Source organism: Myodes glareolus, chromosome 9 (assembly GCF_982192425.1).
Source record: "Myodes glareolus chromosome 9, mMyoGla1.1, whole genome shotgun sequence".
Classification (NCBI taxonomy): domain Eukaryota; kingdom Metazoa; phylum Chordata; class Mammalia; order Rodentia; family Cricetidae; genus Myodes; species Myodes glareolus.
In genome coordinates this window covers 103,332,530-103,355,527 of record NC_142034.1, presented here as the reverse complement: position 1 = coordinate 103,355,527, position 22,998 = coordinate 103,332,530, and the positions used below count along the sequence as shown (strand labels likewise).

Sequence of the window (22,998 nt, the reverse complement as noted above, 5' to 3'; positions counted from 1 at the left end):
AGGGGACCCTTTCTCTTGGCTGAGGTCCCAGTTTGTGCTGGGTCTACAGGCTCTAAAACCACTTCTGGGCAGAGGTCCTGGTCATGAGACACAGAAACTGCTTCTCAAAAGCCTGCTTCTGCACTTGGGAGGGCAGGATCTGCAGGCAAGTTTTAGGGAGATGGGAAAAGGACTCGTCTCCAACAAGATATAGGTACGGGGTTCAGTCGGACCTGTGTGAGGTCAGACACCTGCTCCTTAGGGCTCCTGACTTGTAGCATTTGTTCCTTGGGTCTCTTCTCTAGGAAGACAAGAACCGTCTTCAGTTGGTCTGTGCCAGCCGGTGGAGCCCCTGTAACCACGGTCCCTCATTTTGGTTCTAATTGCATGCACACTTCTGCGGTCGTCTGATAGGCCTTGTCTATTCCTGTTCACCTGTGAGAACCCACCCTGCTTTGCCACTTGGTGATCCTAATGTCTGTGCATGGAAGGAACCTGTCTGCCTAGAAAAAGACAGTACAGTGAGGAAGATCCAGGGGAAGAAGCCAGTGAGAGGGCCCCTCTAGTAGAGGGATGTCTTGGGGCAGGTCTCAAGGCCACCTAACCAGAATGGGCAGCCTGCACCACTGATGCCTGGGAGCACAGGCTGGAGCCTCTACAAGAATCTGAGAATTCCTATCCTGGCAATACACATGAGTCTTGTTCAAACCCAGGCAGGAAGTATGAGGCCGAACTAGCTGGACAAAGCAAATGTACAAACAACCGTCCTGGGCATCAGCCTGTTTCACCCCTAGTGTGGAGATGAAACTGCATCAGAAGAAAACGTGGCTGTCTAGGGTCTACTGTGCTTTTGGAGACCCCAGCAAGCATTCCTCTGATTGGGACCCACAAGGCCCAGCCATCTGCTACCTGGGACTATGTGCTCCCAGTAGGACTGCAGCTTTGGAGCTGGGCCCACAGGCAACTGTGAGACAGTTGTTACAGTCAGGATTCAAACTGACCCAGGTCCATGGCATACCCATGGAGGTATCTGAGAAAGATTCAGGCCATGTCCCATTCTCTGCTGGGTTATTTCAGAAGGCAGAGCATGGCTTGGAAATTAAGGACAGGGTTCACATTTGGATTCTCCCACCTGCTAATGGCAGTGTGGTAGGTAAGCCACATAATCTGTCAGAGATGTTTTCAAATGGAAGGGGAGAGGGGGAAAGCCTCAGGGAGGAGATGTCTATGTAGTGCACCCAGGTAAGGTGCCCAGCCATAGGTAGGTCTCTACTGGAATGCCATGCAGGGCATACACTGGGATGACCATGTATGGACTGGGGAAGAATCTATACAGGTCAGGAGAAATGCCAGAAAAGTAGGAACGTCTTCACCATGCCTTCAATCCTTTCAGGCCGGTATAATTTGTGTCTGTTACTTGCGGGTTTGGTATAATGTTTTGACATGTGAATCTTATGTGTTAAATCAAGAGACAAAGAGTATCATCACATCAGACAGCGTTTCTCTGCGACTGGGAATATTCCAATCTGCTCTCCTGGCTGTTTTGAAACTCATGGAGATATTGGGACCCAGAGCTAACCTACTGAATTATTCAGACATAGGTCCTAACCCTCCCAATAACTTGGCTATATTTTTGTGACTTGCCTCTTGTACATTTTTGAGTATTCAACACCATGAGACAGACATGGTAAACTGGTCTCTCACTAGCTAGACAGCACCAATCATACACTTTTCTGACCAGATACTTGACCTTGCAGTGGGGCATTGGTACCTCTAAGTCTCTAGAGTTGGCTATTGTGGCTGCGAGGAACTTGGCAGCTGCTCGCTATATTAAGGGGCTCCCTGGCCTCTGGGAGGTTCAGTAAATGTAAGGTCAGCAAGGCCCCGTGTTAGTACCATGCCCTCAAAACTACTCTGAGGACAGATGGACTCACGGCAAGGCCACAGTTGTACAGGCTGAGCAGCAGGAACAGAAGGTGAATGAGGTAGGCAGAGGCCTTTCAGGTTCATCCAACTACTAGCTGGACATCCAAGAACAGTGCCTTGAGAACTTGGCAGGTTTAGGAATTGGCCAGTAGACTATGTAGGGGCATCTTCTCTGACTCTCAAATACTGAGCTGCCACTTACAGCTAATGTCAAGCTCAGACACTTGGTTGAGGGATCCCCAACCCCTCCTCTGTCCTTGGCTTTTCCCAAGTACATCCTGACAGGACACAGGCATGGGGAGAGCAATTTGGTTAGGTTGGACCTTCAGGAACAAAGCACATTCTTGGTTCTGGATGGAAGAGGTACCCTGAAGTGAGGCTTTGAGGTGGAGAGGCTCATGGGCAGATTCTGTGGGCTCTTCTCAGGGTCAACAGTTGCATCTCAGGGCATCTGATCTCCGCCTCTAGAATAAGGCATAGCTCTTGGCCAGGTCAGCTTTCTGAAAGAGGTGAGTTAATGTAGAATGGACAGAAGTGGATGGGTAGCCAGTCTCAGGCTTTTACTGTCATGTTACATAAAAAATGGGGCTAGGATGCCTGCTGGGATGCAGTGAAAGGGAGCAGACACCTCAGAGGTCCTGACTATCAGTTATTCACTGGAACTGGCCTGACAGTTCCATCTGACAGCCTGGCTAATGGTCCCTGGATTTGTGAGAAGCGAAGACATGTTGTTGGCACTGGGCACTGACAGAGGAAGGCTGAAATAATGGGTGCACATTGGAGGGTTGACTTGGACAGTGCAGGGCTTCTCTCTGGTTTTAGTTGTAGGCAAAGAAGTATATGGCTACCTGCTCACTTAGAGCCTGGCTTTGCCTCCTTGAAAATGAAGAAAGGTGCCCGTAGCTATGTGGAAAAGACCATCCACCCTAGGGGTGCTGGCAAACAGGGTGTCTGGGTTCGTATGTAGATACAGCAATGTGCATGTCAGCAAGTATATACATCCAGTACATGAACATGCAGCCCTGCATGCCTGTCCTAGAGCATGGTGAGACCGAGGCAGGGGCCCTGGAAGAGTTCCATCTGCAGTTCCCTGCCGGGAGCCTGGGAGTAGCATGGCAACTGCTTGGGTCTGTAGCTAACCTTCAGCTGAGTCTAGAAGTTACTTCCCCCTAGCCCAGGGCAGGGAGAAGAGTAGACAGTGAGCTGGAAGAGGTTCCAGTGAGATGGACCTGAGGGTGACTTCCTGCCTGAGCCTTGTGACATCAACAGAAATGGGGAAAAGTACCTTGTGGGGTAGCACAGGTGGGCTAGGATCCCCTGAGCTACAGGCATATGTACAAGGGTGACTTAAACCTCTGCTGGGAAGATGAAAACTGAAAGCCCTGGTAAACAGAAGTGGGCTCCCACTGGCAGATGCTGGGAAGTACAATACTCAGGAAGACACTGGTCCCAAGGGGATGGGCATGGCACTGTGTCCTTTACCTGGTATGGCTCTTCCCATGATTCCTCACTCCATAACTAAAAAAGAGGAGGGCCAGGTGCCCTGTGAGGTATGCTGGGCAGGGCTCTGGTCAGACTTTGGAGGCACAGAAAAGGGCATGGAGGGTACAGGCTTGAGACATGGGTCCCCTGTAGATCACGGGCAGTGCTGCAGAGTGTGAAGTACTGCACTGGCTGGGGACACTGGTCTTAGACCTATCTTAGCCTTGCCCTTTTGACTGCATTTGGGCCTGTGCTAATCAAGAATCAAGCCTGATGTCTGTCGTCTCCTGGGACCTAATGCAGAACAGACAGACACACATGTGCAAGCTGCTCATAAAAATAACAGCCCAGGATGAGGCAGGTGGAGGTGAGGCTGAGGCGTTAGGGTCCAACTCCACTTTAGGGACTCTTCTATTATAGCCTTTGGATTAGTGTATATTAAAGGACAGCACGGTGTGGTCCTGCTCTACCCTGATGCGCTGCCTCAGAGTGGCAGGGCATGCCTCTGCTGTGACACAGACCACACCAAACACTGAGAGAGGAAATGTCTATGTTGCGGCACAATCAACAGGAACATGATTCTTCCTTTTCCCAGGGTTCACACTCATCCCTGAGAGACCCCTCCTGGTGAGACACATAGAAGTGATGACATGCCACTTGGGTTAGGCTGAACCGACACCATCTCCTAAAACTCTGTGGTATGAAAGCCCTGCAGAGCAGACCAGCCAGCAGGCACTAATCCAGCTGGTGGGTGATGCCATCTTGCTCAACCAAAAGAGAACACCCTTGAGTGGCAGTGTCTTCCGGACACCATGAAGAGGAGCTGTGGGTCAGAGGTCATAGTAGAGGTGAGGGGTCACAGGGTCCCCAAAGGGCCTCCCAGAGCCTCCCATGTCCCACGGCCAATACCTGCTGGGCTCTGGGTTGCCGAGGGTGTGGAGGAAGAGCCCCCTGAGTCACAGTGGCTGGTGCTCCCACTGCCGCCGGGGCTCCCACTGGCAGATGGTGGTGATGGTGATGACAGGGATGGTGAGCTATGCTGGTTTATGCACTGGGCCACAGCAAAGCCTGCAAGACAACAGTATGCAACAAGATTAATTAGAAGAGTGCTGGCAGGCTTCGCAGAGGGGTGCTGCCCCCATGATGAGCTGGAGACACTATGAGGCCAGCTTTTGCCTCTCCTCCATGTTAAGACAACTGGACTGGACTTGTCCCCTGTGAATCTTGACATATTTTCCAGAATGAGCTGATCTCTCAGGGTAGGGGCTAATCTGGGCAAGTGTGAAGCTGCTTTCAGAAACAGCTGCCACTGACCAGGCCAAGGCAGGGCTGTAGTGTCTATTGTAATCATAGCAATGGCTGGCTATACTTTAGGGCTTCAGGGCTCCTGTTAAAGGTATCAGAGAGACCAGCATCCTCATGGGTGAATTTTGGGTGTCATTCTGCCAAAGCAAGCTGGGACATCACTAAGAAGAGTGGAGAGACCTGACTGTCATCCCCCCACCAGAACCCACTCTGCCCTGGCAGTCCTGGTAGGGCAGGTTCAGGAGTAATAAGGGTTCTGCTAAAAAGCTGGAGGACAGTCACTCACAGGTGTGGAGGCTCTGTGGCTTGTGGCCACACAGCATGGGGAGCGGCCTAGCTCCCAGCTTTAGAGATACTTAGCTTTGAATAGTGAGACCCACTTCTCAGGAGCAGGTAAGTGGCTACTGTGGCCTCTCAGTCTGTTTCTGGTTGTTCACACTCATGGCCTCAACCATGGGAGAAGGCGAGATGTGAGACTTCCCAGACGTGAGACTTCCCAGCACAGGCAGTATGTATGGCAAATGCCCATTGAAAGTGTTCTTTAGTAACTAGAGCGGCGACTCAGCAGTTATGAACACTGGCTGAGCTTGTAGAGCCCACATGACAGCTCAGAGCATGACCTGTAACTCCAGTTCTGAGGGAGCTGAAGCCCTCGTCTGGCCTCTGTGGGCACCAGGCACACACATGGTATATATACATTCATATAGGCAAAATACTCAGATACATAAAATAAAAATAAATTATTATTTATTGTTGTTTGAGACAGGATTTCTCTGACTGTCCTGCAACTTTCTCTGTTGACCAGGTTGGCCTGAAAGTAGGAGATCTGCCTGCCTCTGCCTTCCGAGTGCTGAGATTAAAGGAGTGTGCCACCACTGTCTGGCAAATCTTAATTTTTTTTAAAGAAAAGTGTTCTTTATGCTGAGTGTGGTGGAACACACTTTTAAATCCTAACACTCAACACTCCTGAGGTAGATCTCTGAATTTGAGCCAGTTTGGTCAATATAGTAAGATCCTGTCTCAAGAAAGAAACCACCACCACCACCACCAAAAACCCAAACCCAAAAAGTACTTTGTTTTGACAAAGTTTAGTCTTGATGGCCAGTCCAGGAACTGCATCCCTGCCTCACTCTCTGCACAGACTGGGGCTTCTGAGTCCTTACATCCTGCCCTCCCAAAGGGCTGCAACATTTGATTGTATTCTCTAAATATGAAAACTCCCAAGGAACAAATACCTCAACAAGCCACAAGCCCATGCAGACAGTGGTCTCTCTGCTGCAGCCCCTGGAGCTGGTGCCCTGCAGCCTGTACTCATCTGCTCCCTGAGTCAGAAGCTAGAGTAAGGAAGACAGGGTCGGGGCAAGTCTTCTAACAGGAAGGGTACCCTCAAGCTCATGGCACTTCCTCCAGGACCAGTTTTACTTCCACAGAACATAGGTGCTGGCCACTGTCTTTCGATAAGTGATGGTAAATCTAACTAGATTCAGAATTGCCATGGAAATACCTCTGGGCTGTCTGTGAGAGTGTCCCCAGAGGGGTTTAACTGAGGAGGAAGACCCACTCTGAACATGGGAGCAGCATCTCACGGGCTGGGGGAGACAGCAGGAAGAGTCCAAGCATTTATCTCTCAGCTTCCTAACTGTGGATGCAATACGATCAGCCACCACCGTTCACCAGGCCTTCCCCACCATAATGGGCTATATCCCCTTAAACCAGGAGCCCAAATCCACCTTTCTGAAGCTGCTTTTCATAGCAACAAGAGAAGTAACTAACTCATCAAGTAAAGTCTTAGGGGGACAAACTTTTGGAACCTGGTATATGTACAACCTGGCTACACAGAGTAAAGTCATTGTCATGGAGACCACGTATACTAAAAAGCATAAAATACTTCTAGGGGAGCACTGTGCTGAAGTCCATGTAGTACAAAGGGTAGAACAGGTTCTGCCCTCTGGGGAAACTTACTGGCCCAGTTGGGGTGGGGTGGGGTTTAGGTAAGGTACTGCACCTCCTCACTTTCGTCTCTTCATCTATAGACAGGACCCCTGCTCTACACACCCCTTCCCTGAACACTCACTGGGATCTTGCACTTGGCCAAGGAGCAGATTTTTGTACTAATGTTCATTAGGAACTACTGTTTTCAAATGACTAAGCTCACTGATACCCTGGTCAGGCTCTAGGAGTAGGTGACATGCATCACAGCAAAGGCAGTGGGTGGGGCCTGGTGGGCAGCAGATCTCTGAGTGTGATGGGCAGTCTCAAGCAGGAGTTCGTTTTTGGGAGGCAGTGCTTCCTGTCCTCATCTGTTGTCCACTTCAGATGGCTGTTACAGAGAGAACAGCAGAGCCACTGGGTTCCAGACCCTGTGAAGCCTCACTGGGCATCTGCTATCACATCTGGTGGCAGGAGGGGCCAGCAGAGGAAACATGGTAAATATCTGGCAGATCCCAACACTGCTCAGTATAATTCCACAGGGACGATCAGCCATAGCTTCACACAGTGAACTTTATAGCTACTTACTTCTTAATCACCTACAGTGGTAAACCCCTGCGCTTACAAGCTATTTACTCGCCTTGAAAATGAATTACCCTGTAACAAATCAAAGTGTCGGGTGGCTTTTCCCAAGCTGCCGATTTATCACACATACAAACAAGCTGAGTATTGGAAAAAGGTTGGGACTGAGTCTGTGTGTTCCTGAATGAGTAAGTGACAAAGCTGGGACTCTGGGGGTCTTCTGTCACTGTGACTTACTGAAGTGAGGTTCACGAGGGGATAAGCAGGATATTAATGTCCTCTCCTGGGCAGGGCAGAGCTCAGTGGTGGAGCACTTGCCCAGCATGCAGGGAACCCTGAGTCTTTTGACAAGAAGACAAAAGAAAGTTCTTTCATCTGGGGCCAGCATCAAATTTTAGACTGGTAATAAAATTTACAAGTAATTAGAGTTGGACAGAAAAAGGACATCCCCAGTCTGTGGTCTTACCATTTAAAAATATTTTTCTATTTATTTATTTATGGTGTGTGCATGTGTTTATGTGTGAGCATGTGTGTGCTACAGCATGCTTGTAGAGGAGATGATGGCTCTTTCCTTCTGTCACATAGGACTTGGGTACTGACCTCATGTCATTAGGCTTCTGGTCCCAACCCCATCTGTCAGAGTTCGCTGGATCTACTAAGTAGAAGTGCTAGGCTTACATTTCCCTCTCCTACTACTGCTCAAGTCTCCCCTCCTTCCTCTCTATTCTCCCGCATGCTGCAGTTCCAAGGGACTCTCTTCCATGCCAACTTACCATATTGGGGCATTGTATGGACTTGGAGAGAACTGCAGATGAATGCTACGGCTGAGGCCTGGACCTCAGAATTCTTGCTTCATCCCAGCAAAGCAGTTCTGGATGAGCTAGCTACAGCAGAGATGCCAGAGGCCTTCTGGGCCTGTGTCAACACACAAGGGCTGCAAACACATAGACATGCCAGAGATCATGGATGGTTAACAGGCACACAAGCTCCCTGGGGTCTTCTCTACTGATGACAAGCTTGGCTCACCCTATGTCTGTCTCAAGAATAGCTCTCAGATGTGTACCAAAGGCTGTGGGGACCTTGTAAGCCTTTGGAACCAATTTGGCCTAGAACCTGGAGTCACTGGTGGTGGCAGCGGTGGGGGTGCGTATATGAGGGAGAACCACATGCTGCTGAAAGGGTGTAATATGGGGAATGATTAAGACATGGATGTGTTTAGTGTTGGAGTAAAGCCAATGGATTCTGACAAAGGCAAATAATGAAAGCCTCCACTGTTGGCAAAAATGCTGGCAGAAAGCAAGATTAAGTGCCTAGGGAACTGCTCAAGACGTGGCAAGCAAGAGACGGTTAGCAAAAGTATGTCCACAAACTCCCACTGAGAAAACCCTAGGTTTTCCTTACCCCTGTCCAGAGCAGAGAAAACAGCTGTAGGGCTGAGGCTGTGAGAGGAGTGGATGGGTTTAGGGTGGGGTTTCATTGTCTTTTGGGTGCTTGTCTGAATTTTCTAGACTCCTTACCATTAAGTACTATTATTTTGAGACAGGGTCTCATGTATCTCAGACTGGCCTTGATCTCTCTTGAAATACCTTGAACTTATGATCCTCAGTCTCTACTTCCCTGAGCACTGAGATTATAGGCCTGTGACACCATGTCCAGTTTATGTGGCACTGAGGTTCTGAGCATGCTAGGTTCTGAGCATATACATCCTCAGCCCTATGAATATTATTTCAAATCAGGAAAGAAGCAAGTAGAGGAAAAGTAAGTTACCTGGGAGCTGAGCACACTCAGGCCTAGAAGTACCACCCACTATGAGCCACTCTGGTCTCCCAGGGCTCCCTCCCTGTGAGTTCTTGGGACCCGGACAAGCTTTCGCAGAGCAGGACCAGGAAGATGAACCCATGCCAATAGTAAGACATCCCCTCGCTTTGCAGAATCCCTGAGCTGCATGGGGTGCCTGGAGCCTTCCTGTCTTCCTCTGCTCCATTCTGCCATGATTCTGGGAATGTAAACTAATGAACAGCTCTCTGGCATTTGTCAAGAACAAAATTACCACCAAAAGGTCAGCCTTCTATTTTAGGCTCAGTAACAGAGGGAATACTGTGCGTGGAATCAGAATCCCAGGTTTGAGCCCAAGATCTGCCCACTTTGGCTTTGAGACAAATGAGTCCCTTCCTCCACTTTCTGCTTTGAGCTCTCACTTTTAATAACCAGGTCCATGAGATTTCAGAACCTGACTAGTGATGGTGGTTGACAGGGCATTCTCTACCTTATATCTCATCTGTGTTTGCTTATTGTACTAGTGTACAATAAGGATCAAGCATTGCTGGGTCTTGTCCTGACACAGCTAGAACCAGAGTGTGGTGACAGATCTGCCCACTCCTTTCTGATCTTCCCTGACTGTGCTGTGGCAGTTCAATTTCATTTCTGTCCCCATTCGTAGATTCCTAGACAAGTCCACAGGGAGTTTTAACCCACAGAGACACTCTGAATCACAGACCAATCGGGTAGAAACAGAGCCTCTCTTTCAGCAGCCCAGGCCAGCCTATAGTCCTCTGTCCAGCAGTTCAGGATAGCCTGCAGTCCTCTGCATTTGCCGGGCCATTCTTATGAACTCCAGTTCTCTGTTGCCTCCTTTCTGTCTGCACAAGTTCCTTCCTGGCCCTTCAGAGCGTATGTGCTGGCTGCCAGGTCGGGCAGAAGTCCTCTCTCTGCACCCAGGACCTGTCCTATTCAGGCAGTGCGTGAGAGACTTGACTGCTAAGATGCCCAATATTCTGTAATGACTTTCATCACTTTAGCTGCTAGCACCTGACATTTTCTGGGCTCAGGAGGTGCTGAATATGTTTCTGACATTGCTAGTTACTTCCTATTATTAATTTTCTCCTTTCACCTGCAGTTACAGAACCTGGCCACTAGGCATGGCCATGTGACTGAGTTGTGGCCATGAGACAGACATCAAAGTGGCATGTGGGATTTCCAAGAAGCCTCTTCAACAGGAAAGAGGGTACATCCTCTATTCTGCTTCCTGGAACACGGATGTGATAGCCAGAAATCCAGCAATCATCCTGGACTCTGTATGGGGGGGGGGAACTGTATACGAGGGAGGAAAGAACACTGAGCATGGAGGAGCTTGGGTCCCTGATGCTTCATGGAGACCCCACTTACCCATGATGCTTTTACCTGGGGGCAATATAAACCTCTCTTCTAGCACTTCCTATGTAGCTGAAGCAAATCTTATCTGACAACATTGTGGGGAATGCCTGGTTAATCCTGGTCACACTGCCAAGAGCCTATGGGGCTAGTGGTAATGGTGGAGTATAGGGGTCTGGACATGGTGAGATTAAGGAAAAGAGGAGGGGGCAGGTGATCCTGCCTGTGGACTCAGATCTTCAGGAAATATTCTCTTCTTCCCATGGTGGAGTGGAGGCTTTGGTAGAATCCAGTGAAGGGACTTTCTTTCTGAGCTCACACCAGAACTCAGGTTTTAAAATTGGGCTAAGACCTGAAACTGAGGGCCGCGAGAGACTGCACAGTGTGCAGATAGGGACACTGGGGGGCTGGGGTGGGTGCGCTGGAGTTTTTCTAATATTACAAGAAAGCAGGGCCACTGGTATCTGGGATCCGCCCAGACCTATGTACTTGACTGAAATGTCACTGTCCAGGCTCCCAGGCACTTGCCCTTTTGGAGTTGTGGAACTGGCTTGACTCTCTGTGTAGGGGATTCCACAGGCCTCTCAGAAAGGCAAGTGTGGGGCCTGCTCAGCTCAGGAGTCACTCCAAGGGTCCCTTACTCTGTGCAACATGGGCTACACCCTGCTGACCACCGGAGCCTCACTGCTTCCAGATGGGTCCGGCCTATCACTGGAGAGACAAGCCCTACGACAAAGCAGCGGGTACTAGGCCAAGTGAAAGTGACAGCAGGTAGACTTCTGTCCCAGCACGCTGATGTCAGCGTTTGCCTTGAGCTTCCCAGGAGTTCCAGCTTGGGGGAAAACCACAGTATGGTGGAACTCCTGGGACCCACCATCACCGAGCAGCCTACATCCCTAGAACTCTTCCTGGGCACGGCCCTGAAAGCAGCAGCAGAGAACACTCAGCTGCTTGCCTTCAGAAGGTAGCTTCCTTTTCTAAGCAGTGGAACGCTGGTCTCTACAAAAGCTGAAAAAGGAAGTGCTCAGCTGGTGCAGAGCCTCGCCGGAGAGGGGCTTCCCTGCTTCTTTCCAGATTTTTCTGCAGTCCACGTGTAGAGATCACACACCCTACAAGGCTGGCTGACAACACAAGTGAAGGGGGCGGGAGGGGCCAAGAGCCTTCCCTGACCCTATAGAGATCTGGAGGCTAAGAAGCCCTTCTGTTCTGTCAGGAAAACATGATTTGACAACCTGGGCCCTGGGAGATATCAGGGACCCACAATCTAAGAACACAGTCTGATTTAGGGTGTGTACATTTTCAATTCTTAAAAAGAAGATGGGTATCTGGATTTTTATGTAAACTACCCACTGCCTGAAGTTTTAAGCATGGAAATCAAGACTCAGTTTTTTTTTTTCCTTTCCCTCCCTCCTTTTTTTTTTTTTTTTTTTTTTTTTTTGGAAACAGGGTCTCCCTTGGGGTGGCCTGTAACTTGCTATGCAGTCCAGGGTGGCCTTGAACTTCTGATTCTTCTGCTTCTACCCAGAGTTCTGAGATTATATGTATGCTCCACCATGACAGGCTTAAGTGGTGTGGGGACAGAAGGCAGGGTTTTGTGAATGCCAGGCTAGAACCACCCCATTCCTCACGGTCTTTTTGAAAAACAAGGAGTGGCCTACCTAAGTGGGGGCAAAGCCAGCTTGCCACTTGTCTGGGCACAAGCTCTGTCATCAGCCCCATCATAAGTCTGAGATGTCACCTGTGGAGATGCCCTGTAACAGCTCCTGGGATAAGCATTATGTGAGTGTGGAGCACGGCGAAGAGCTCAGCCTGGGACAGAGGTGCTCGGCTGGGTCCTCTGAGAGGGAGAAATTCTAAGACCTGCCTTCCCCACAGCCAGCCATCTTATCCATGAGGCTCCAGGTGAGGAAGCAAAGACCTGCCAGGGCCTCCATTGTGAATAGGGAGCTGAGGACCACAGGCTCCTGAGCTTGCCTTTCATTAGCAGATTTACTCAGAGGCCATGGCTCAGGCTCCTGGCCAGGCAGAATTCAGATTTTCTCACCACACACCGAGATGCTGGGAAACAGTTAAAAAAAGAAAAGAAAAGAAAAGAAATCAATCAGTCCTATGACCTCCTGCAAAAATGTTAGGACAGCCAGTGTGGCATGGTCCTTGCTGGCTCTTTCCTTGACCCTACCCTTTCACCTCGGCTGCTGTCTGCCAGGTCCCTTGGGTGAAATGGGTAGAGATATGACACTTTAGGACTCCGGTCTGCTGTGACTCTGAACTGACGCTGCTTACAAGGTCTGGGTGACATGGAACTTTCTCACTCACTCTTGGGTAAGATGAAGGTGGACGTTGAGAGACTAGGGACCAGAAAAGCAGCTTAGAAAGATGCCACCAACACTGTTAAAAAAGCCCACAAGATGGCTGAATGATTGAAGGACACTGGCTGCCTGCTTTTCCAAAAGACCTAGGTTTAATTTTCAGCACTCACATGGTGGCTCACAAAACATGTAACTCAAATTCAAGGGAATCTGACACCACCCTTTGGCCTTCCTAGACACCAGACATACATTCAGGAAAAACACCTAAACACATTTAAAAGTTCACAGGGGTTAGAGAGATAGCTCATGTGTAAAAATGTTTGCTGTATAACATCACAGCATGAGGACCTGAGTTCAAATCCCCACATCCACATAAAGAGCTGGGTGTGGCTGCATTTGTACCTGTATCCCCATTGCTGAGGAGGTCAGAGACAGAACGATCACTTGCTGGCGACAGCCTTGTTCCAGTCTCAGTGAGGCAGCCTGTTTCAAGGACATACGGTGAGTGGAGAGGGATTCAGCAGATCACCCAGTGTTCTCCCTGCTGGCTGGCTCCTTAGCATGCACTCTCATACACATCTACACACATACTATCTCCTGTCACACAACGAATAAAACAAAAACAAAACGGGTTAGACAGACAGCCAGTTCAGTTGTTAAGAGTGAGTAATGTTCCTCCAGAGGATTGAGTTTGGTTCCCAGCACTTAGGACTAGAGGCCATAGCTACCTATATCTTCAGCTCTAGGGGATCTAGCAGTTTTGGCTTCTGTGAACACACACACATGTGGTACTCACTCTTCCTTCCACACATAAACAAAAATAGACAAACAAGGGACCAACTAGAGACCTAAGTACTTGGCTAGAGCACCTTAGAAGCACACAGAGAAATGCAGGTCTACTGACATGTGGGCACCCTGTGGCTTGGGTCCCAGGCAGTCATACCCCTTGCCGACACTTCCTGCCTCTCTTTAGTGGGTCTAAAGATGCAGTATTTCAGAGCTGTGAACTCTGGGATCATCTTAGGGTCTTCACACTCAAGTACCGCTTTTTGATTTGCTCCCTGTGTCCATTACCAAAAAACTTTCTGTCCTGCACCAGGGATGGAGGGGTGGCAGATAAGTAAACCAGGGGAGGGGACACTCTCCAGCAGCAGCCGCTGTCTGTTTTCTGCCCTGGCCACAGGCGACTCCATGCTGACTGTTAAAGGTGACCTCTGACCTCCAAACACTTAAAGACTTTTATTTCTGGTTGGTTTTAAAGGGATAACATACAAAAATATCTGGGAACTTGCAGAATCTGATAGCCTATAGCTCTTTATCCATGGAAAAATCCTCTTGGATTTTAAGGGTTATGCGAGAAAACCTGCAGAAAAGAGAAAATGTTTTCAGTGTCCTACTTTCTCACTGTGCCATTTGGTTCCAGCTCAACCCTGCTGTCAGGTGAGGACCTGGCTGTGTGGGCTACCACCCATGGAGCACCCAAGGACTAGGTGTCCCTTTTGTTGTTGGGGGACCTGACCTGTGTGCATGTCAGGAGTGCAGGTAGTCCTTCCTGCCTTGGGCAGGACCACCTGTCATGGAAGGCTGGCTGCCATGTGGACCCGGGGAACTGGTTATTGAGAGGCACTCTGTGGATTATTCTGCCTTTGGATTATTCAAATTAGGGGCACCAGGGCATGGGCTTTCTCCCCAGGATGCCTGGGCATTTGCCTCTCCCAGCCCCTGCCCACTTCAGATGGCATTACCGTGTATACATGAGAGAGCACAGAGCTCCACAACAGTCTCTCAGCCAAGGCAATAGAAAGCTCACCAGCGGCCCTCTTGGCTGCCTGTACTCTGAAGCAGTGGACAAGGCTGAAAGAGCAGGGAGAGGGGAGGCTGTTAGATAGCTATGGGGCATCTCTAGGCACAGGGGATTCCCAACCCAGGTAGACTTGCTAAAGGCCTCCCTGACAAGGATGTCCCCAGAGCCTGTGATGAGCCAGGAGTACCTGGTTTGCTAAGAAGTCTCTTATCAGTCCTGCTCTATCCTCCCAGACCAGAAGCAGGGCAGGCTTGTGGGGTATGTCTCATAATGTGGATGCCCCAGTCCTGAGCATTCCACAAGGTGGTGGTATATAAAGGGGTCAGAAATTCATTGTGAACCTTCTGTAAAAGGTGTGGTATTGACATGTATTTACTACTCCCCCAGGGCAGACAGCCATGTGCCTGGGGTTCATTTCTATCTGAGCTGACGGAGCAGGGCAGTTGTTCCTGCAGTGCCTTCCTTGTCACCAAAGCCTCTTCTCTTAACTGACTGTGCTAACTGACTGGGGTCAGGCCAGATTCACAGAGGGCAATGTTGCCTTACACTTTACTACTGAAAGAATCAAAGATGCTATCTGCATGCTGGGTGTTAGATGGGATCAGGGAGTGTGCTGAGTCAGGCACTAGCCCAGAACATGCTTCAGAAGCCCAAAGTTGCTCACTGGACAGGGCTTTGTCAGCTTCTGTTCTGCAGCCCCATGAGACGTGACCAGTCAGATGGTCAGTTTCTGTCATCTGCAAAGGGAAAAGTCCCAAGAAAAGCAGAAATTCAGGTACACAGAAACAGGCACAAGGGAAGAGGAGCATTCCCAGGGCTTGGGCTGCTCCTGGGTGATGTGACCATAGAGAACTTGCTTGCCCTGAAAGCATGTGAGAGCAAGTTTTTTTTTTTTCTTTTATCAATATCAAGTTATTCCACCCCATGGGACGGAAGAGGAAGAAAGAGGAGTGTAGGTTAAGAGTCCAGGTGCTTGCATTTTGACTGCTGATCTGGAACTTGGTTTCAGTGAGGCAAGACTTAGTGACTTAGATGCAAGGTATGTGGCAGGAGAAATGATTTACATCTTTTGATAATGCAAAGCCACACAAGAGTGAAGCCTTCCTTTTGTCACCATATGACCGAGACTTGGCAGCTGTCCTAAAGTAACTTTAATTGCCTAAGGCTAACAGATTTTTTTCTTTTTATAAAGACAGGTTAGCTCCAAACTAACAGTGATCCTTTAGCCTTTGCTTTCCAAGTGCTGGGATTACAGGAGTGCACTACCATGCCCAGTTTGACTTAAGTATTTATATCAAAGTCACCAGTGAGAACATGGAGTTCTTGTTATCTCGACACAGATATGTAAATGCCAGCTTCACTGCTTTCAACACACTCAGGACTGTTTCTGCATATCTGACAGAGTTGTCTGTAATAGGTTTAAACATATGAAACTCAAAATTCAACCAGTTTGACCTGGTTTCAAACAGTCAAACATGGTTCAACACCTACTAAAAGGACTACTGGAATAATTAATGTTGGTCCAAAGGAGGGAGGGACAGGTGGTAGGTATGTGGACAAGTACTATCTCTAATTCTCCGCTCTCCTCGTCCCTGCTGTCAGCAGCACACATGTATGCACACCTCTGCAGACTCCTCTCTTCCTCGTTTCCCCAAATCAGCAGTTTGGAAATGCTTGGAAGTAACTTTGGCATGTCAGGGAGAGATATGTGTGCTTCTGAATGAAATCCACAAGTGGCTCATGAGGCTGGGAGGGGCTCAGAGAGGCTCCAGTGGGCTCTGCTTGCTGTGCTTCCTCGCAAACACTAAGCTAATGCCTGAGGCATTAAGATCACTCTGGCTCTTGTGCATCTCTAGTTTTGACTTATTTTTTAAAGGATGATTAATATTTCATCATAAAAGTATTGATTTCCTTTAACTAAGAGACTTCAAGTTTGTTGCATCCTTAAGCATGATTTTATTATGTCTCAGGCCAAATGTTTTCTTTTCTCCTCCCCCCAAAAGGATGCTTTTGCCTTTGATATAACATGTGTCAAGAAGAAAGGAGGAATTGATTCACAGAATTCTGCATTACATGCAACTTTGAAGGCAGATAGTCAGTTTATGGACTTGAGGAGATGGCTCTTAAACCAGGTCCACTTTACCCTGTAAAACCTTCCTCATCAGTTAGGCCACCAAAGCCCAACACAGATGAGACACAGACAGCACCAAGAGAAGGAGTGTGAGGGATCCACACAGCTTGAACAGGAGCCCTAAACACACAGGCTGGACACCACAGACCTTATCCCCATCTTTCACAAAAAGCAACAGAAATCTTGTTGACTAGAGTACCCCAAAGCTACTGTGCCCTACTCACATAAGCTGGTGGCAGAGGCCAGCAATGAGTTGGGGTAGAGCTCAGATTTACAGAAGCCATTCAGGAAGCATGCGGAGGGCAGTAACTGGCAAGGCAGCTAGTGCTCTGCACTGTTTAAATATTGAACATCCTCTCTCCTTCCTCCGCATTCATTATTAACCGGGACCTGCATAGCTGGGTGCACTGACTTCATTTCTTCCCAAGAATCCAAGATGCAGTGGCCAGTGCCCAGGGGCTGGGAAGGGGTGGAGATTTGGGGTTCTTTCTTTCATTCCCCTCTCTGGAAATCCTTTCCAGTCAGGCCCACATTTTTAGAGTCTTGGATTCCTGGAACTGTCTCGACCTCTTCCTGACCTCTGGTGCCTGAACACAGGTGATTAGTGCCCCAAATATTGACAGGATAGACATTTTCCCCTTTTACACAAGGAGCAGTGGCAGAGGGAAGCTGCCATCAGCAGACCAATTGGTCTTGGAGATGTCATGGTGACAGGTGCTCCATCATCTGGGACCCCATAGACCCCCAGCCCTGACTAGGTAAAAGTCATGTCAGGGTGTGACATGAAAACAAGTGCTTTGGTTGAGAGAAAAGAACCTGGAGCCACAAAATGTCCTCTGCTGTTACCAGACAACTGGGAAGGAGCTGGCAGATATTAGGGACCCAGGTCAGTCATCAGGAACATCCACGCTGGGTTTGGGTCACTACTCCTGAAGACGCAACTATGAGAACAGAGATCTAACATCTTTCTGTAGAACAAGGCAGCACCATTCCTGGGCAGCGGAGGGGCAGGGTAGGAAGGCTCCTCCTGGACCTGGATTAGCAGGATGGCTGGTTACCAGTATTCCTTTCTCTTGGCTTCTATTCCTTCACGGGATTTGTCCTAGATGGCCAGGCTAAGGTTTCCACTGCAGCACTACATTTGAGGGTGGTGTTTCCCCTGCTAAGGGCTATATTTATCCTTCCTTGCATCCTGCCCTATCTCTCCACTGAGCCCCCTGTGCTAAGTGTGGCCAACACTGACTCCCTGACCGAGGACTCAAGCACCCACCCAGCCTTTGTTTCCCATGTACAGCCAGCCCTCTGGCTCCCTGACAGGCTTCTTTAGGCCTCCATCTCTGATTAAGCTGTGTCTTCCCAGGCTGTTTTCCAATCTTAGCTCCTAGAATACAGTCTGAAAAGCTCCTATTCTAAAAAATTCTTCAAAATCTGAGGGGCTCTGGAGAGTTCCTGCCTCAGAGAGCTGGCAGCTTGTTCTCTAGCTGCCCTTCTCTGACATGGGCTTCTTCAGCCTCAACTAAATCAGAAAATGCTTTCTCAAGGTCCTGGCACTGCCCCAGAACTGAGATTTCACTGATGGATTTAATGTCTGGTGTGCAAAGGCCCCTATATTTCTGAAATTTCTATTTGTCTCTTCATCTGCAAGAGAACATGCCCTACACAGACATTCGCATCAAGGGCTTCTAGTTTGCTATTAACCTGTGGACTCTCTTCCTTGGCAGAAAAGAGAAGGAAAATAAAAATGAGGCATGACAGAAGGCTCTCCTGGACCCGGGCTGGCAAATATGCACAAGCATGTGAAGGGGCCTTGTTTTGGTGGCCCGTCTGAAGAGCTGGGTGAATGAGAACCCCAGGTGGGCCCATTGACTTAGCACTAGGGAATGACTCCTAGTGGGGTACCTAGAAGCATGGATCATTGTGATGTGACTTGTTGAACAGCAGAAACCACCCAGGTACCACTGTGAGGAGACTCAGTACATTTTGGCTGATCTAGATGGTTAAAACTGAACTCTGCCTCCTTCCAAATTCTCAGGCTGAAGTTCTGACCTCTGGGTCCTCAGAATGGGATCTTATTTGCAAAAAGGGTCATTCTGCAGATGGAGCTGGCTAAGATGAAGTCCTTGGGATGTGCAGGAATCCAGTCTAATTGTATCTGTTAAAAAGCAAAGGTAAAGGTCTGGACCTGGTGATAGTCACTACAATGGACTCCCTCTGAAATGTCTGTCTTGCAGGTACAGTCCCTAATACAGTGTGCAGAGAGACTAGATGGTGAGAGCTTTGGTCTTTCAATGGATGAGCCCATTGATGGATTCATGATTGGATGGTTTTAGCAGGGCCTGGGTGGAAACTAAGAGCCTAGCTTAAGGAAGTAGGTCATTGTGGGTGTGGTCTAGTAGCACTTTGTCCTTGGTCCCTGCTCTGTAGCTGACAGGAGATGAGCAACTGTTTTCCACTATGTCCTTCTGCCACAATGCTCTTGCCTTATCACAGACCTGAAGCAATGGAGCTAGGTGACTATGGACAGAGACCCCTAAATTCAGGAGTCATGATAGAGTTTTTCTCCTTAGTATGATTCCATCTAGCATTCTGTCATATCAGGGAAAAGCTGTGTCACCAGTACACAGGGACACGTGCCACAGCGGATGACAGGTGACCAAGGGCCACCAGTAGTCTCCAGAAGCCAGGGAGAGGCCCGAAGCAGGTTCTCTTCACTGCTCACTAGGTAAGAGCCAAGCCTACCCACTCATTGACCTTGAACTTCTGGGCTTCAGAACTGTGAGACAGTATGCACGTGTTGCTGAAGCCACCCAGTTCAGAATATTCTGTTACAGCCGCCTCAGGAAACAAAGGCAACAGGGTGCTGGGCAACTGTTAAAGATGAAGTTAAGGAGAAGACTTCATAGCACAAGAGCCACAGCACTGTTTAAACACTGTCAAATTCAGCTTGTGCTGGGTGTGGTGGCATACACCTTTAATTTCAGCATTTTCAGTCAGGGGCAGGCAGATCTCTGTGAGTTCAAGGCCGGCCTGATCTAATCTACATAAAGAGTTCTAGGCTACACAGTAAGATTCTGCAACCCCACTCTACCCCAGGAGTTCTGCTTCTTGGAGAGAATACACACACATCAGTACATCAGTGTGCTTAATGGTGCTCACCGTGGCCCTGGGCAGTGAAAACCTGGGGTCACTGAAATGCTTGGATAAAAAGACCAAACATCTGCTGTGGAATACTCACAGCCATAGTAAACAACAACACAGATTTCTAATTCATAGCAATGTCTAGGGAAAGCAAGCTGTAGAAAGTTATGCAGAAGTGTGACTCCATGACTTACAAAGATGGGCCAGAACACCAGACGGTAATGTAAACTTATGAAGGCAGTCCATGGTTCCTCACTCTGAGCCTGTGTGGCTAGACATGTCTGGAAATAATGATCTTTAGGTATTAAAAAGAAAAGCAATGCATACAATACAAATTATGTTTTGCCCACTTCTGGGCTTTGGACAGTTGAAACCAAACATTAACTTTCCAAAGGAAATAAGCATGTGCACTCACAGCAATTCCTCCCGAAAGCTCAGAAATAGTTCAGGGCTGGTTTTGCTACCAATGAGTTAGAAAAAAACATTTGGTTTTCAGAGCTATTTAGATTTCAGAACTGCAGAGACAGACTTATGGCCCTGAGTTGTGGATGCTCATACATAATGCAGTTACAGAGAGAAGGATCTAGAGAGGGGTCAGTCAGACCATGGGCAAGGGGTGCAGAGGGCTAGAGCAGCCACGGGAGAGAACAGTCAAAGATTGCAGTGTTCTTTCTAATGTACTAATTTGTGTGTGTGTGTGTGTGTGTGTGTGTAGAGCATATGTATTTATGTGTTATTGATATGTATACATGTATGTATGACAGAGGTTGATGCTGGGTATCTTCCTCTATGTTCTGTGTCTCATTTTTTGAGACAGAATTTCTTACTGATGGCTGGCCAGTGAGTTCTAGGGATCCTCTTGTCTATGCTACCACTCCTGCTGTTCCCAATGCTAAGGTTTTATATGCCGCTATGCCAGCTTTTTACACAGGTACTAGGGATTTGAACTCAGGTCCTTATGGTTGCACAGCAAGTTCTTTACCCACAAAACCATCTCCCCAGCCTCTGTTTTAATACTTTTAAAAACCTCATGGGCAACACACACACGAGATAGATAGATAGATAGATAGATAGATAGATAGATAGGGGGAGAGAGAGAGAGAGAGAGATATTAACGAGAAGGCAGGGATAGAAAGCGAACTGCAGTGTCTCCAACCCTTTCTTGTGACGGGTGCTTGGGAGAGAGCGGCCAGTAATGGCAATTTCTAGGTAATTTTATGTGTTCATTCATTAAAGCACAGAAATACAGATGATGGGGCCTGAAGTCACATGAAATAGCTGAATGGTTCATCTGTTCCTATCATGGCAGCTCATCTCAGAGCTTGGTGACCTCTGTGGGGTGAGCTGCGTTCCCACCCTGCAGCCCTGGCATGCTCTCACTGGCAGCTCAGAAGTGCTGCCCCGCACCCATGGCTATGAAATACGGCCCCTTCCCTGACAGCTAACATGCCCCACTTTGATTCATCATCTCTCCCTACTCTCTCTGTCCTTTATTTTTCTGCCCTCTCTGGCCTTTGATTGCTTTTCGGGAGTTTATCATATTGAACTTTTATCCCTTTCCAGGAAACCCTATTATTTTTTTCTTCCCTTTCTCAATTAATAAATAATTGCCAGAGCACTTCTTTGGACAGAAGCACATCCTGCCTCCTGCGAGCAGCAGAGGCTTCTTCTGGGACTCCTGGGGGCCTGTGTGCAGGGCATATCACCTGTCAGATGTGGAGGCCCATTGCTGGTTACACAAGCTGCCAGCCCTGTGCTCATCATCTGAGTTGTTCCATATCTTGGGAGACAATAGTGTTTTCATGGCCAATCCCCAGCGAGAGGACAGCATTGCAGGGGAGGCCAAGTGCTGAGTATAGACAGAAACGAGCGCAGCAGGACTTTGGAGACTAGGGCATGAATATCAAGTATCTCCCTCAGACTTGTATACTGAAGGCTCGGTCTGCAGTGCAGCAATGGACAGAGGCAGACTTCATAGGAAACAAGGCTCTCACCCCAACACTGGATTAATCCATTAGTGAACTGACAACTGAGTGGGCTACAGGAGGTGAGGAATGACTGAGGAAGTGAGATGTGCCTCTGATGGGGAGGTTCCGTCTCTTTCCTCTTCCCCAGCTCTCTTGTGACAACACCCTGTGACCACAAGGTGAACAGCTTTACTACACCCAGAAACTCTGTGCCATGATGGGCGACAGACAGACATGGGCTCTCAGCTTATCACTGATGCTGACACTGGATAGTGGATGGATCTTTGATGTTTCATATTCATATGATGATTCGTCTTGTTAGGAATGAGACGTACCTAAGAGATTAGTAAGATGTACTCTGGGGGTATCTGTGATGTTTCTGAACTAAGTATTAGGGGGATATGTATCCTGAATCTACATAGGCTGGGAGTACAGATGGAAAGGATGGGGAGCCCGCAGTAAAGGCATTCTCTCTATACATATGTACATTTACACTTATGTATTTGTATGTGTTTAAATGCACACATGTACACAAACATGTGCACATGTCACAGCATGACTGAAGGATCAGTTTTCTTCTACCATGTGGATTCTGAGGATCAAACTTAGATCGTCAAACTTGGTAGCAATTTTACCCACTAAGTGATCTTCCTGGCCCAGGCATGATTTCTCTATGCTTCTTGAATGTCATGTGGTGAGCCACCCTCCTACCCTTGATGGACTGAATCCCCAAACCCTTTAGAAAAATAAACCGTACATTCCTGAAGTTATACATGTCACACATCACTGTGCAGATAAGCATTGCCAGCTGGTCCATAGGAACTTCTTAGAAAACTGTCACTGGTAGCATGGTATGGTGTCTTGCAGGCTCTGGGCCTTGGCCTTTACCACATACCCAGCCCTAACTGCTTCCAAGGCATTGGGGTCATCTTTTAAAAGCCACTAGTGTGAACTGGACGGAGCTGCTGGCACCCTGTCTCAGCACCTGGGAGCTGCTAGCCTCTGTCCCACATCCACAGCTTGGTGCATGCTTCTGAGGTCTCACTAAAGCTCACAGAAGAAGAGCTAATGTCCTTCCCAGAAGCCATGCTTCTGAGGTTAGACCACAATCAACAGACTTCTGGAAAGGTATGAAATACAAACTCACCGTGACTTACAGGAAAGAGAAGGAACAGGAGGCATTTACCAGTAAGAACAGAGGATTTTTCTTCAGAGTAAAAAAGAAACGGGAAAAGGCAAATTTAGAAGAGGAAGGGTGCCAGGTGAGTCTGGACTGCATCAAGGTTTCCAGATTGT

General features: G+C 48.4%; 1 protein-coding gene and 1 long non-coding RNA gene across 11 annotated transcripts in view; both read right to left on the bottom strand.

Annotated features, from left to right (window-relative positions):
• Nucleotides 1–22,998, bottom strand: part of Clec16a (C-type lectin domain containing 16A) — a 213,675-nt gene that overhangs the window by 8,613 nt on the left and 182,064 nt on the right. For all 10 annotated transcript variants that reach the window (XM_085694565.2, XM_085694569.2, XM_085694561.2 and 7 more), the window contains one exon: nt 4,297–4,455. In XM_085694565.2, the coding sequence (XP_085550691.1) occupies nt 4,297–4,455 (159 nt within the window). The remainder of the gene's footprint in view (nt 1–4,296; nt 4,456–22,998) is intronic.
• LOC125399669 (uncharacterized) lies at nt 13,887–15,831 on the bottom strand. Its single transcript, XR_007231744.3, has 2 exons — nt 14,408–15,831; nt 13,887–14,025 (listed from the first exon to the last, which is right to left on the bottom strand). It is a non-coding gene; the product is annotated as an uncharacterized LOC125399669 (long non-coding RNA).